The 15,560-nt window shown below is 42.8% G+C and overlaps 2 protein-coding genes across 2 annotated transcripts in view; one reads left to right on the top strand and one right to left on the bottom strand.

The window, feature by feature from the left end:
• Positions 1 to 15,560, top strand: part of mxra8b (matrix-remodelling associated 8b) — a 197,007-nt gene that overhangs the window by 29,845 nt on the left and 151,602 nt on the right. The window lies entirely within an intron of this gene.
• Positions 1 to 15,560, bottom strand: part of LOC127596074 (chemokine-like protein TAFA-2) — a 61,567-nt gene that overhangs the window by 23,041 nt on the left and 22,966 nt on the right. The window contains exon 2 of the mRNA XM_052058240.1: positions 7,268 to 7,368. Within this exon, the coding sequence (XP_051914200.1) occupies positions 7,268 to 7,367 (100 nt within the window). The 5' untranslated portion in view covers position 7,368. The remainder of the gene's footprint in view (positions 1 to 7,267; positions 7,369 to 15,560) is intronic.

Here is a 15,560-nt window from a genome sequence, read left to right as displayed (position 1 = left end):
GAAGCCATTTGGGCTGTATTCTAATGTCCCACTTTATTAATTTAGCAAGCCGGCAGTCGGCCTCGCAGATATTCCACATCGGCACGCCCTGAGAACAAACAAAAGAGACTACTCTATGCTGTCATGGAAGTTGGCATACTGTCTGATGGAGGTAGGGTGATGCAATTTTGGCTCGGCAATTTGTCAATAACAGCAAGAGAAGTGGCACCAGCAATTGCAAGACAACCATGACGGTTTCAGGTGGCAGCGAAAAAGAATATTTTACAGAATACAACAAGATTGCCAAACATAGGCCAAAGACAGGGGAGGCCAACCCACGGCTCGCGAGCTGCATGCGGCTCTTTGGCTGACTCATTGCGGCTCCCGGGCTTTCAAATGACAGGCGTTGAAAATGCTTCGGCGGAGGCAATGTCATTCAAACAACGCACTAAATACACAGAACGTACTACATCAGCCTATCATCAATCCCGTTACTTGATTGACATACAGGGCAACCAATCAAATGACAACTAAATCACCGCTCATGCGCAAACAACAGCACTCAGCGCTAAGGTAGTCAGTGAATTACCTCTGATGTCAAGGCAGGGGTGCCCAATACGTCAATCGCGATCGACCGGGAGCCAGTGGACTGGTGCCAAGTCGAGCACGAGCGCTGGGAGGAGGAAATGGGGGTGAAAAACCTTTGTGTCTCTGTGTGTTTCGATTTTGTTAATGTTCGATGACGTTCCAGCTGTCGCTCATCTCGGCGTGCGTGCGAGTTTGCGTATGCACACGTGCGTGGTTGGGCGCCTGCGTGTGTGCGTATATGCTTGCACGTGCGTGATCGGGTCAATCGCGGGAGGTTCGTAGCTTCAAAAGTCGATCTTTGGTCAAATATGTAGCAAGCTGACCCAAGTAGTAAATAATCACAGCAGCTCGTGTGTGTGTGCGCGTGAGTGTGTGTGTGCGTGTGATGTGGCTCTTTGCAGTAACACAGTAAAAAAATTGGCTCTTAATCTCTGACTGGTTGGCCACTCCTGGTCTAAGGCTTGCTTCTCGTTGTCGTCAGCATCAACATGTCCATAAAAAATTCAACCCCTGATGAGATCCAGCATGCTCGCCACCCACTGAATCAAATTTGACAGGCACCCACTCTATTAGTTACTAAAAATACATTAGCATGAAATGAACTTGAAAAAAAGTATTTATCCTTTTAATTGTAGTTAAAACAATGTAAATTAGTGCAGTGCAAATTTTTCCGCTGTGGGGCAAATAAAGTTTTCTTATCTTATCTTGTCTTGTCTTGTCTTGTCTTGTCTTGTCTTGCCTTACAATTGCATTTTATTATTTTATTGTGCTTATTATTATATATATTACACATTATGTTCCGCGACCCTGGTGAGGATAAGCGGATCAGAAAATGGAAGGATATATTATATGGTGATGTGTTTATTAGATTCTGCACTCCAAAGTGTATGATATCTATTATGACGTATATTTTCTGGCCATACAAAAGGAAGGCTGTATTAAAAACAGAGCCGAAGTGAAAAATAACGATCACACTTGATAGATGGCTCTAGGTCGTTCCATATACTGTATTGTGTCGAATCTACTCTTGCATGCAGTGCCCCAAAGTTCCCTGCATAATCAATATTTCATTTCGATGCCAAGGGGAAGCAAGAAAAAGACAAAGTTCTCCTGAAGGGGACATTGGAAAAAATGAGCACGTCTGATGGTTTTCCTGGCAGTCATCAGATGCCATCAGCCCCGTGTGCGCCTCATTTGTCCTTTGCCACATCACTGTTCCCCCGCTGTAAGTCAATGAGCGCTTTTGGCGATTTTGCTTTTGTTCACATCAAACATATTCTATATGTGCGAAATGGTGCTGTTTTGCTTTTGTTTGTGTCCAAGTTGTCATTAATGTCGTTAATGCCGGTCTCACTTGAGGCTGCTTCAGCTGCCTTGTTTGTCCTCTTGGGATTCATTACACATGTGAGCACAGTAATGAATTAAGCTCTTCTGCCTTCATTGATTGCAGGTCCAAACAGCAGACGATTCACGGTGAGCCTGATGCCTTATATTTGCTCGCCAAAAGTGGCCAGAGCCAGTAAATAATTGAAAGTGATGATGTGGAATCACAAAAAAAGCATGAACTTCAACTGAACTTCACTTGCCGTGGCCAAGTGCAAGCTGTTGTCAGGAGTTAACAAACACAGACACGCTTCAAATGGGAAGTATCATTGTGAATATAAACGAGTTGGTTATGGCAAGGCTCCTACCATGAGCTTAGTTTGAGCCCTTCTGAAACTTGCAACATATCCTTGCAAACTCATTTTACAACCTTACCCCGAAATTGCTCCAGAAAATTATACATGCACATTCGTAAGCTCCACTAATGACCCAGGTTCAACTTAACTCCTCCCCATACAAAGATCTTTGTCCCAGTCGTGATGTATCACCTCAACAATCGTCCCTCCATGCCAAATTACTACTTTCCTGGCCAGGGTTTTGATCCCATCTTGTGGAATCTCGGGGCATTAAAAAAATGCACAAGAATGTGCTAAAACGTGAGTTTCAGTGAAGAGTGGAGAGATAGTTCTCCAGAGAAAAACACAAATTAGTACCTATGACAATTCCAAATTGAGCAGTGGCGCTTTCAGATATGATTTTATTTTGGTCTGTGACCATGCATTTAACTCAAAACACCGGCATCTACAATCAGCTATGCCAATTGTGATGAATGGAAATGCCACTCTGTTCCAATCTTCCAAAATAACGAAACATTTTTGATCCATTTTTATTTTTTCATTCATTGTCCTTTTAAATGTTCGACAACAAAATGCAGTACAACTTGACACAATTGACCTTATTAAATTGAAAGTGAAGAATTCATTTTTTTAAACCGTTCGCTTCAATTCAATGGAAATTGCATGGTTACTTCTGGTGCGTGCGCCTTAACCACCTGGTGACAGTATAATACAGAACAACAAATATACATGAAAATGAAGGAGAAGGCCACCGCTCCTCAGTAAGCTGCAGTGACGTGAGTCCTTTTTGGACAGGAACGCTTGGAGGCTCAATGTTGGGAAAAACTACTCGGTAAGTGCCTCTTGTTTGGACCAGCGAATCTAGTGCAAATCTTTGTAAGTGGTTGTGCGTTTGTCAGCTTGAAACGTTCACATTTTTTCATTTTAAGTGTGAATTTTTTATCAAGCCATATGGAGTCACCGGAGTCATGGCGTGGGAGAAGCACGGAGTGTAGCTTAAGTGAGGAGCAGCTTCTTAAGAGGGCAGACAGCCTGTCTCCAAACATCACATTACAGAGCCTGTTTGACGACTGAATGCATGTTGGTCTGGGCGCATGTGTGACTTCCTCCATGTGGACTTGCCAGGGAATGTTGCTAACTGACTGAACTCAAGTGAGGGTGTCTGCATCTTCCCACAAACTCCGCCTATGCAATTGGAGTTACCAAGAAGTGCAGACAGGGTGCCTGTGACAGGAAATGTATGTCTTTGTGGCCCCTCATCAATGGTGCAATATGGAGATTTCTGGGTTTGAATCAATGAACCCACTGCATGTGGTAAAGGGGGCATCATCACCATTCTGCAAGTCCAAAGCCAAAATGTTTTGACAAGAATGAGCAGAAGCCCAAATTTGACATCTCAGATCTCCAACTTCTATCTGCTTCAAGTCTCACCTGTACAGTGGTTTGACATCTGCCGCGAGCGGTTCTAGGTTCGAATATTGTGAGGCTTTGATGTTCTCCGCCATGCCTCTGTGGGTTTTCTCCAGCTTCTCCGGCTCATACCCACATTCAAAGAATCATGAACGTGACTAACGGCTCAGTTTTGAGTAACGCTCCTTCTCGTTGTGGTTGCACGGCAGCACACTCAAAAGTGACGTTTTCCCTAATTACGCCTCAACCAATCTGTTTTGTTATAGCATTTCTCACTGTCCATCAGAAAAATCAAGATAACTGCATTAATGTGTTCATGTTGTGTGCAAGATACAACGAAAGCACATTCTGATGTGACCTAAGGGACAGTCTTCAGTGGTGAACTGATGACGCTTGTTCCCCGTCTGTGCGCTAAACTGTAAAAGAATGCTGTTAATCCCCGGTGACAATCACCCATCCATCCATCACCCGAATCGTTTCTCATCATGAGGCTGGAGCCTATCGCACCAGCAGAAGGGGTACACCCTAAAGGAGCATTGACACACGCCATGCAGCTTTGCACAGCCAACTGCTATTCCACTACGATCTCGGCATTATTGTTGCTGTTTATTTCACCCATCTAGGAAGTGTGGGTTACATCCCCCCAAAAAAACCCAACAACAACAACAAAGCAACAACATCTGCGTTAAAGATAATATTTCCATCCTCTGCCCAGTATGTCTGGAAACTAGAGATCATTGAAGTTCATCTTTTATACCATAGACACTCATCAAGTCACGTTTATAGTCTTCTGCACATTTGCTGATGTAAACTCCCAGAAAATGATATGATAATAACAATAGCAATCTGCCCCCGCTCTAGTCACCCACTCTGTGGAGGTGAAACCCGAAACAAGTGCGTTGAGCGGTTGTGACAATTAAACGCAACAAAGACAAGCAATTCAGATGAAGGGCAGCCCATGCAGAGCCTGATCACCACACGAAAGCCAAAGGCAGAGCTTAACATTTGCCAGCCATCACTTTCAATCATCTAAGGTCAAACGAAAGATACAGTAAAGCCTGATTTAATAACTTTCTGGCTTCCTCCTCAGGTGATGGTGTCCATGCTTATTAGTCATTTTGGCCAGATGTTGTTTTGGGCCCGCTTTGGTTTTTGGGTTTGTTTCACAAGAAGAGCAAACTTCAAATGCCATTTTCTGGCGAAATGGTGGTGTTTGCAATAACGCACAAGGAGATGTGCCTGCACGTATACCATAATGCACGGATTGACATTAAAAGTAAGCAAGTGTGACAGCACTACAGTACGTGCACAAGTTATTTGTCTGCAAGTGCCATTTTATTTCTCAGCCAGCCTCGAGGCCTGACCACCAATTTCAGGAGGAGCCAACTGTCCTTTTTTTTTTTTTTTTTGCTAACCGGATTCGCTAGCACCGTGCAGTGCGTGGGCACCTTTCATTTTTTAAAGCTTTTAAATGACACTCTGACAACCATAAATCAGCGCCCCAATGGCACACAGAATCATTCAGACGTATGGGAAGGAGACACAATAGAAGGAGGTCATTTTCAACAGCACACAGGTGATCACGGTGGACCTGAGGGGCAAAGATATCCAGCCCTCGCATGAGAAATAAAGTAGAGAGGAGTAATAGGCCTCCGGGCTCAATTAGACTTGTGACTCAGCCACTTGGCTCACACGGGAGTGATATCATGCAAGCGAGGATTTCGAAAGTGTAAGGCTCATTGCTCAATGTCAGTCGCAAGCTACAGGCATTTTGGAGACTCATCCTTCCCTGATGGGAGCGCGACACGGAGAGAGGCCCTTCCATAATTGAACACCTGTTTTGTTGGGGTTACTCATGTCCCGTTATTGGCCAGTTTTAAGGTCGCGCTTCCTGGAAAAATGACTCAAAAGCCTCATATGTCATTAGGAATGCCTACTAGTCTTATGTGAGCTTCACAGGTTCATTTTTAAATATAGATAAAAGCAATTGCATAGTGACAGTGTAACTACTGTTCAAAAAAGAAGCACGAAAAGTGTTTTATTCTTTAGCTTGCAGGAGCCCGACTGTTTTCAAAGTTGTAGACCACCTACGAGACATTTATTGTTTCAGTATTTTTTTACAATTAGAAAGAAGCAAAATAATTCAAGTCAGATACTTTGACTGCCAAATACTTTTCTGTTACAACCCTATGTCCTGAAATAAATATTCATTGATCATTTTTGTGTGTTGCAAACGCTTAGAAGCAACATTGGCATTGAAAATGTGAGATGTATAAAGGCTGCTTGGTCCACTTCAGTACCGAAGATGATCTTCAGTGGATCTTGTTTTACAAATTTGCTACATCGACGGCAAATTCAGACGAGCGGAGCCCGGGACTAAAAGATTTGGATATTCTAGGGCAGAATCCTCCCTATTTCCACATATGGTCAAGTGAATATTTTTTCACAAATCAATTCTAGTGACCTGTTAATTTTACACATTATTAGCCAACCGAAAATGTTGACAATAGCTTCGGAGCAAAGGCTCTTGAATGCTCAGCTGGCTGAGAAGTGTGAACGTCTGCCTCTTCCCTCAAGCTGCGGGGGCCATGCAGCATTATGCCGCCTCAGGATTCCAAGTCTGGATGTTTTTTAGACAATACTAAGTGAAAATACTTGCTTAGGTACATTTAAGTCCATCTATTTTGTAAAAAATAAAAAGTTCCAGCATTGATATACTTCAGTGTAGAAGGAACTGCTCAGCCCCGAAGGTACACTAAGTGTGAGGAATCGTCAGCTCATAAGTGCATTTATTATCACATCCCTTAAACCTATGCCAGAGTTTGGAAGGACGATGTAACCCAAATCAACTGCTTATGAGAAGTCTTCTGTGCTTTTTGTCTTGTCGGGATATCGGCAAAATGGCTGCTGCCGCTGCTGCTGACATTTCCTAATATTTTAATCAGTGACAATAGAACATACAATACATCTTTATTCATCTCGTACTTTCACAACAGCTGTAGATGTAACGAAGTACATTACAGAACAGTTAGAGTAAACTCACAAAGATAATACAACGGAACACATCACGTAAAAGATGGGCAATAATACAATCGTAACAATTCTTTCTGCATAGGCCTTGTTGTCTGAACAAGTGCTAGATGAAAGACGAGTGAATCCGTCTCCTTTCACCAGCATCATAAATGAGCATTTTGTAGTGTATTAAAGGATTGAACATGCATTTGGTGTGGTGTAGTGTTGTGTGCTATAGGTCATAGCAATTTATGGTCTAACACCAATTTGAATTTGAGTTTGGCAACTCAAGCAAGATTGGAGTTTTGTTTGATTTGTGAACGCTAAGCCAATCAATGACAGCCTGTTGAAAAGTCATCTGACTCGAAATGTCATGAAGGACTTTTAAATTGGAACAAACCATCAATGCTGGAATTTTCTGATGAAAGTATTCTCTCCTCCACCACACCTGATTCAAATGACCGGGACTTGTCAGGCACTTGAAGAGCTTGGTGATGATTCTTTTTTTGGTGGAGCGCAACACCATTCTAAGTCAGGCAGGACACCAGCCATCAAGGACCGCAGTTTGACACCTGTGCTTTAAACACAAGCCATCCTACCTGTGTGACTCCTGTGTGCATGAGTGAGGGAGGCCAGACAAAGTGACAGCAGTAGACTCCACACACCGACTCCGCACATACAAGGGCCCCGCTCCCGCATTCTGCCAGAAAAGAGGAGAGGGTGGGGGGGAAATACATGCATACTTAATCAGAGAACACACACCAATGTGGTGAGATCAGATTGTGATAAATGCAGGTGAACTCCCTACCACTTGTATGCATTTGTAAAGCACACATGCATAAAACATGAAGCGCTGTAAGAAAATGGTGAAACATACCAGACCAACTCATCTCAGCGAAAAGAAAGAAAAACATGGAAAAATATTGCTCTGTGCTTTAACGTTCACAAGGTCGATACGGCTGAATGAGAATGTAGAGATGAGGAGATGGAAACAAGGAGATAGAGGGTGAAGGCTAAGGGATGTTGTGGAAATCATTCTTTCATTTCCCGTGTTTGCAGGCAAGTGGATCACCCGGTCAACATCAAAAGCGGAGATGAGCCAGGTTCTGTTGTGCTCCTTTCATCGTCCCTTGTGTGTGTGTATGTGTGTGTGTGTGTGTGTGTATAAATGGGTATGGCTGCAAATAGCTGGCTGGCATCTGCTAAATGAAGTGCACCGTCAACTTAAAGCAAGCCCATTTCATTGCCTTCCCAGAGAAAACACAAGCAGTAAAAAAATATATATACAGTATATACATACATCATAGCAACATTAGCTCTATAATAATATTGTCGTTTTCATATTGATCTGATTGCATATGTATTGAATAAAATATGAATAAAAATTAATAAAAAGAACTACACTGCAAACTAGAACACTGGAAAAATAGATCCGGCCATTTGTTGCCTGTCCCTGCTTGTTAAATATAGACTTAACCATGAAATATAGTTTATATCCTTTAGAATTGCTATTTTTTTCATATTTGGGTGACTGCAGGACAGTACTTCCTGCTGGTCCCATCTGAACTGTTAGGGAGGGGCCAGCCAGGCAGCCTCGTCAGCCAGGGTGCTCTGCACCTCACACCTGAGACTCATCAGCTGTTGAGTCTGTGATAGGCAGATAGGCAACCCACCTGTTGCCTATCTGCTTGTTTGGACTAGTACAAATTGACTCACAGACCATTCCCCAGTGCAAGTTGGTGCCGTCACCACACCAGTGGACTCTGCTGCAGTCTCCTGCAGCTTCTTGTTCCTTGTGCGGACATGTCCTTGTGGACTCCTCGTGCTTCTCCCTGAGTGAGTTTGTGAAGACTCTTAAATAAACTACGCCAAGTGTTGGCTTCCACGATACCTGCCTGTTGTCGTGATATTGGGGTCACATCCAAACCCTAACATGAACTTTAGTTTAATTATCTAAAAAAATAAAAATAAAAATAAAAAGTCCAAATGAGCATTTTAGTCTGTCTGTCTGCTATTTGAACACAGTGATGGACAATTGGTGGCCTGTGGCTGCTTGATTAATTAAGAAAAAATATAAAAATTGGGGGCTGGAGGGCACCCAAATAACCATCTATCTTCTATATATATATATTGCGCGTCGTCCCGCACGCGGTCTGTCCTTCCGTCTGTCCCTTTTCAAAACGTACCTACTTCACCGCGCCGCTGCGCGCCGCCACTGCGCCGCTCAGGCAGTGGCTCACTACGATCGCGCGAAAAAATGTTGTCTACCCACAAGCATTGCAATGAAATTGTTAGTTATTTAGTAGAGCTAAACATCTCTTTATTTTCGCGATAAGCAATGAAGATGAACAAAAAGTTGAACCAAGCAATAACACTTTTGTGGGCCGAAGGCCCACTTTACCAGCGTTCCGCAGGAACTAGCTGATGAGCCGCCCGGAGGGCGGCGAACCACCACCTTACCAGCCTTCCGCAGGAACTAGCTGATGAGCCGCCCGGAGGCTGGGAAAGTAAATTCCTTGTGTGTGCTTTACAAAGTTGGCCAATAAATCCGATTCTGAATCTTGCACAAAAGACAAAAAAATGCCACGTCACACTGGGGAGAGCCGAGTCGCCCCTGTAATTAGATTTGAGGCCAGCCCATGGCAATATCTTGTCAGCATTTTATCAGTCTACTGAAAACATTCCAGCAAGCGACATCCATATTTGTTTTCATACCAACCATGATAATGGTCTCAAGCAATCTGGAGGCTTTCAGGGGTTATGGTGTGCATGTGAGTGCTTTTCTGAGGGCTTGTGAATGTGCGTTTAAGCCTTGGCTTGACTCTGAATCAGCGTGTGCCAGTCATCTGGCAATGCAAAGCATTTCTCCAGCTGGGGGAAGCTGCAAAGCCAGAAATGCTGAGTCAAGGCTTTTTCAGGCTACGGAGGTCATCACATAAACAGTACGCATGTTCGGATTGCCGCGTTTGTTTCCTTTTTCTTTCATTTGTCTCCACCCTCACCCGAGCGCTTCCGACAGTCTTTCGCGCCTGGCCCCTCGTAGGTTGAAATACACACACAGTGCAGATTATGTGATGACAAAAACAAAGCACCATTTCATTAGGATTGCTTGTTTGGTGTGTTTGTCGCAGAGAAGAGAGAGGCTGTGTCATGTGTCATGGCCACAGAAAATAAAAGAGAGGCAGGTGGAAGACTATTGCCTCCATTAGTGTCAAGTGTGCCACGGATCTGAATTGCACACAACCTGGCATAGACTCCCTTCGACTCATACCCACACCAAACCTTCTACTTTCCTTTTAAACAATAATCAAAATTATCTTTTGATTATTGTTTACAGCGGCATGTGTCAACAATGTTTTGTGGCGCTTCCTCAGGTGTTTCTGATAGATGTCACATAGGGAAGTCGACAGCACTTGATGTTATCTGCCAGGCAAAATGGTGGCAATAAAGCAGCAGCGGCTCTTACAAGCCTGCATGATGTTGCTTTCATTAATCCAACTCATAGGAGCAAAAGAGAAAGGACGAGCGAGAGAGAGAGAGAGAGTTGGAGAATTTGCGTTGGTCTCTGATGAGTTGTGCAGTCTGTTCCATTCCTTTAATTAGTCCCACTGGAATGCATCCCCAACACGCGCCTCGTCAGCCTCCCCTTTATATCTCTACGCTGTTTTTTGGCATGCGAGTTTGTATGCATTCTTGTGAAAAGTGGACCGACATCTTTTGACTTCCCAAAGGTCTGAGAGAAAATGTAGTGGAATTATATTTACTTTCAAGGTGTATCCGTTCTCTCAAAATATCCCACAACGTTGATCACAGTAGTCATTTAAACAGTGGTGTCAAACTCATTTTTGTCGTGGATCACTTTGGAGTTACGTCTTCCCTCAGAGGACCGTTACGACAGTGAAACCAAATAAATGTTTAATCATCTCATCATATTATTGTATGTACAAAACAAATTGATGGATTACTTGTTTTGAAATCAGTCAACTATTTGTGTGTTGTTTGTTCAATTATTTTTCAAGTGAGTGTAAACAGGACAACAAGATTATGGCATAATCTCATCGTTATTTCACACGACACTTTGACATTTCGCGACAGATTTTAGCAAGCATTATCAAAGTTGACACATGATTTTGCTTTCACAGGCCACATAAAATGACGTGGTGGGCCCGATCTGGCCCCAGGACCTTGAGTTTGACACCAGCGTATTAAAATCAACAGAAACACATTTGGTTGGAAAACAAATTGAGTTTAAGGTTTAAAAGAACACAGGTATTAATTTGACTGGAAAATAACCGGTTTAAACCCTTATTAACAGAAATCATACATTTATTTCCAAATAGGCCCACATCATACAGACAAAATATCTCCTGAAAAAACAGGTCTATGACCAAGTATTAATTTGTGGGGATTAGGCCTACATTTTGTGACTCTTCTAATAATCTAATCTTCTGTAGATTATTTTCTGAAAAATGTTTAGAGTACTTTCTCTTTTTTTCAAAAACAGGACATGAGGCCTCCCTGGGGAGGTCTTCCGGGCATGTCCCACTGGCAGGAGGCCAACTCAGGATAGAGACACGCCTTGGGAGGAGATGTGGCTGAGGAAGTTTGGGCTTCCCTGCTGAAGCTGCTGCCTCCGCAACCCGACCCCAGAGTAGCCGTTCAAGAATGGATGGATGGGTGTTATTTCAAATTGACAGTGCACAAACATGAATTATGATTTACTGGTTTGATGCAGAACACGTCAGAAAATAGGCAATACATCGAAAGTAATTGTTTTATTTTGATTCAACACATACATAATGTAATAAATTTTGACTCCATTTTGTCATCAGTGATGCAAGCAAATTTATCTAGATTTTTTTTTTGGCGCTGATTTTGAATGAGCCTGAATCATAATATAGGATGTAATTTAAAAATATACTTGGTAATATTTATCAACTAAGATTTAGGATTAGCAACAGGGGGATTTTTTTTTTATGAAGCATCATATCTTTAAATTACAATACATTTTAAAATCCGTTTTGCGCAAGCTTCTATAGTTCAAATTTGCCCCTCACATTATGTTGAAAAAAAAATCACATTGATTATGTTGTGGGTCATTTTGACCTGCACTGTAAAAATCCACACAAAATAGTCAAAAAACAGGTTACACCAGTAACAACTTGGTTTAAAAAGAAAAAAGAAAAGAAAACATTTTGGGTGAGGCCTTGGGGTTCGAGTGTTTTATCTTGCACAGTGATTTATCAGTGAACCAAGATAAAAGCTGGAATCTAAATTGAAAATGCAATTGTCAGAGCCACTCTGTTCCAAGTTAATTGCAAGCTCAAGAGATTTCATCTGGACAAGGGTCACCCAAGTGCAGCCAGCAGCATGCGTGTGTGTCTTTTTGCATTCCGCTTTGTGAAAAAAAAGTCCACAATAATTTTAATACACTTCATGCGGCTTGTAGCAGTGGCCAGTGGCTTCAAATTGAGCCCCCAATTAAAAAGAAAAAAGTGCGTGTGCGAGCGCGAGCGCACCATCACACTCTCATTAAAAAGACCGTTTTCTCTGACTCCAGCAGAATGCACATCAAAGATTTGACATTCCCATTTTTCAAATCAGCTTTTGCCTCTTCCTGCCATGTATGCATGTCCGCAACATGTCCCCCAACACATCCCGCAAGCTTGATTTAACCCAAGGGTGTCACACTCCATCCATCTCCGTCTCACTCTCACTCACGATGCTAACCTGGAGAACTTGTTTCGCCTCAAGGTACAGTCCCGATGTCACTACAAATCCGTCGTCTGCGAGGCTCCACGGCCGCCCCAAAACATCCTGAGGTCAAACACACGTGCCCGACACCATGCAGGCTGCTGCTACACGCGTGACAGCAATATAGCGCGGATATTTTTATTGCGCTTTCAACATGGTCCTGAGACAAGAACGGAAAAAAAAACAAACCACCTGCCAAATGGCAAGTCACGAAGTTGAGAAATATGAACAAGTGAGAAGCAAAAAGATTGAGGGAGGTGGAGAGGGCCAGATATGGAAGAATATGAAAAGAGAACATAATCCGGTGGGAGGACAGGGTTGCTTTCATTCAATTTCTCTCCAGGTTTCTTCACTTTTGTTGCTGCTTTGCCTTGGATTATTAAAACAAGTACATGGCTAGTGTAAACTGCACAAACACACACACACACAAACACACACACACACACACACACACACAAACGCAGCCTCGTCCATCGCTGCCCCCACACCGTGGAAGTCATTGCTCCAACCGCTCTGCGCCTGCTCTGACCTCTCCATCTTCAAAAACAAACTCAAAAGTCCGTTCAAAATTGCTTTTAATGTTTGATGATCATATGCACATGCAATTATTTTTATCACATTACTCTTATGAGGATTTTTTTGCTTGTGTTTTTATTGGTGTCTGCTTTTGCTGTTTTCTTGCACCTTTGTAAAGCAACTTATATATCCAGAAGCACTACATCAATAAAATGTATTATAATTATTATTTTCATGAATGCTGAGGATTGATGAACTGCCCCGGCTCATCTGTGCATTTCCTATTTTATTCCCTCATTTGTCTCGGGCAGGACTAAAAAAGGAGCAACAAAGCAGTCATAGAAGGCCGTTGCGCTAATAGCTGCGGCCCTTTTCTGATCTGGTACCATACGTTTCCCTGACTCCCGCGGTTAAGACCTATTTCCCTGCCCTAAATGCATTAATTGGTAAATCAAGCATCTGCTTGGGTGGTCTCCGTAGGCCCTTGCATGTGCCTGGCGAAGGCTTACACGCACGCCATCAGTCAAAATAGTTTGACTCTGCATTGCTTGCTGACACTTTGAAGGCAAATGAAAGCTTTCATTGAAAACTATAAGTGTCCGGAGAAAACCCCGAACCTCGGTCAGGCAGATGTCCTAACCACCGGATGACCGTGCTGCCCATTATGATCATTCTAACTGTTGTGTTCTTGATTTTACAACAGACATTAAAAGCAGCCTTTGCTCTGGATATGGTGTTCCATTGTCTTTCTATTCATTCCCCTCCATCTTCTCGAGTGACAAGAGCTTCCTTTGTATTCATGCTGCCTCATAGTCAGTGTGGAAATGGGTCCCCTACTGAGTCAAAGTTGCCACATTGTGTATGCCCTTTATATAACCCATCTCCTGGGGTCTTTTTTAAAATAGCACTCCATCAACACAAGGTCTTTGACAAGAGAGTTGACTCTTATGAATGGTGTGCACGGGATGTCACACAAGTTTGAATTTACATGTGGAAATGGACGCCATGTTAACATTTTGCAGGAATCATGCAAAAATAAACATCAAATTGCAAAGCCGATAGCAAACTGTCGTTCGTGTCTCTTTTGTACTCTTGCACTTATCATCAATTTTCACTTGCACAGTCAAATGCAATTACAGCAGAAGCTTGAAATGACAGACAAATGCTTTCATTTGTCATTCTAGAGTCTAGAATGGGCAAACTTAGGGGTGGGCAAACTACAGCCCACGGGCCGGATCCGGCCCGTTGGTCTTTTTAATCCGGCTCGCCGAAGATTTGTGCACGATTCAGGTTTGATTGCATTCATTTCGTTTGGACTTGTAATGACGTACTGTATTTCGACACCAGGTGGCACAGTTACTTGAAGTTACAGAGCACAGGGAGGGAGGGGAAGACAAAGAAAGAGGGAGAGAGTAATGACCATGGAAGGGAAAGTTATATGTATCTGATTAAACGAAGTGGGTAACAAAGTACGAAACATTCAGGAGACGCCTGGAGTCGGAAAGACTCAAATCTACAAGACTTTGAAAAACAAGGAAGGGATTCTTACTCAGTCCGATTCTGGAAATTTCCATGCTCAGAGTGAATTGCTTGTGGCTCGAGTAAATGAACATTTCCTAGAATGGTTTGATTGTTATCATGTTAGAAACTTTCCGCAAACTGGACCGCTAATAAGAGTCGGAGAGCAGTCAAATGTGTAGAGCGTGAACAACAGGGGGCTCAGTACACATCCTTGAGGAGAACCAGTGCTGAGTGTGATGGTGGAGGAGAATGTTATATTATTTCTGGCATACAAAGACATTGTGCTATCTTCTTTATTTTCTATTTCTATTTCTAACTTTTGGCCCGGCTCACCACAATATTTTCTGCTTCTCATTTAGTCCCCCCGGGAAAATAATTGCCCACCCTCTAGACAAATGCTTTCATTTGTCGTTCACACGCAACAGAATTGCCACCAGAAAGCAGATTGAACAACCACAGAGGAACGAGATTCATTCATTACATGGCCGTCAGACATACAGTACATACATTGAGTACAAGGGTACAGGAGTAAATCTAACAGTTCATGAAAATTCTGAAATAGCGTATGTGCGCTCAAATAATGAAATGTGCCATGGGAAAGTCCGTGAATGATCAACCACAAACATCTAATTTCAAATAACTACTTACAAAAAAAGACTGTTTCGCATAGCAGTTTAGGGGCTTAAATTTGCAGTTTGTGCTTCATCAAAGCATACAGAATAGCATAACCAAATTACCGATCCTTACGTTTTCCCAACAACTGAACGGCGTGTTGTTAGTCTGCTATGCAATTCGAGGCGAGATCAGTGCTACTTGGCGACTTAGGCTGCAGCAGCTAGCAAACAATGAACTTCAGCTGGCAACAACCATTCGTAAATACGTAATTTCGCTCCTCCGTCAGTTATCGCAGTCTCCATTATGGCCAAGAAGCAACACTTCTTGCAAGTATCATTCCCACAGGAGCACATAACTCCTACTCTGGCATCCCTTTCTTGGCTCGCTCTACACATTAGAGTTCTTTTGAAGATTTAATTTTTTGTTTTCAAATATTGAAATGGCCTCACCCTACCTTACCTCTCTGAGCTCCTCCGCTCCTATCCT

The sequence above is a fragment of the Hippocampus zosterae genome, chromosome 2, assembly GCF_025434085.1.
Source record: "Hippocampus zosterae strain Florida chromosome 2, ASM2543408v3, whole genome shotgun sequence".
Taxonomy (NCBI): domain Eukaryota; kingdom Metazoa; phylum Chordata; class Actinopteri; order Syngnathiformes; family Syngnathidae; genus Hippocampus; species Hippocampus zosterae.
The sequence above is the reverse complement of the archived record's forward strand: the minus strand, read 5'-3'. Positions and strand labels throughout refer to the sequence as shown.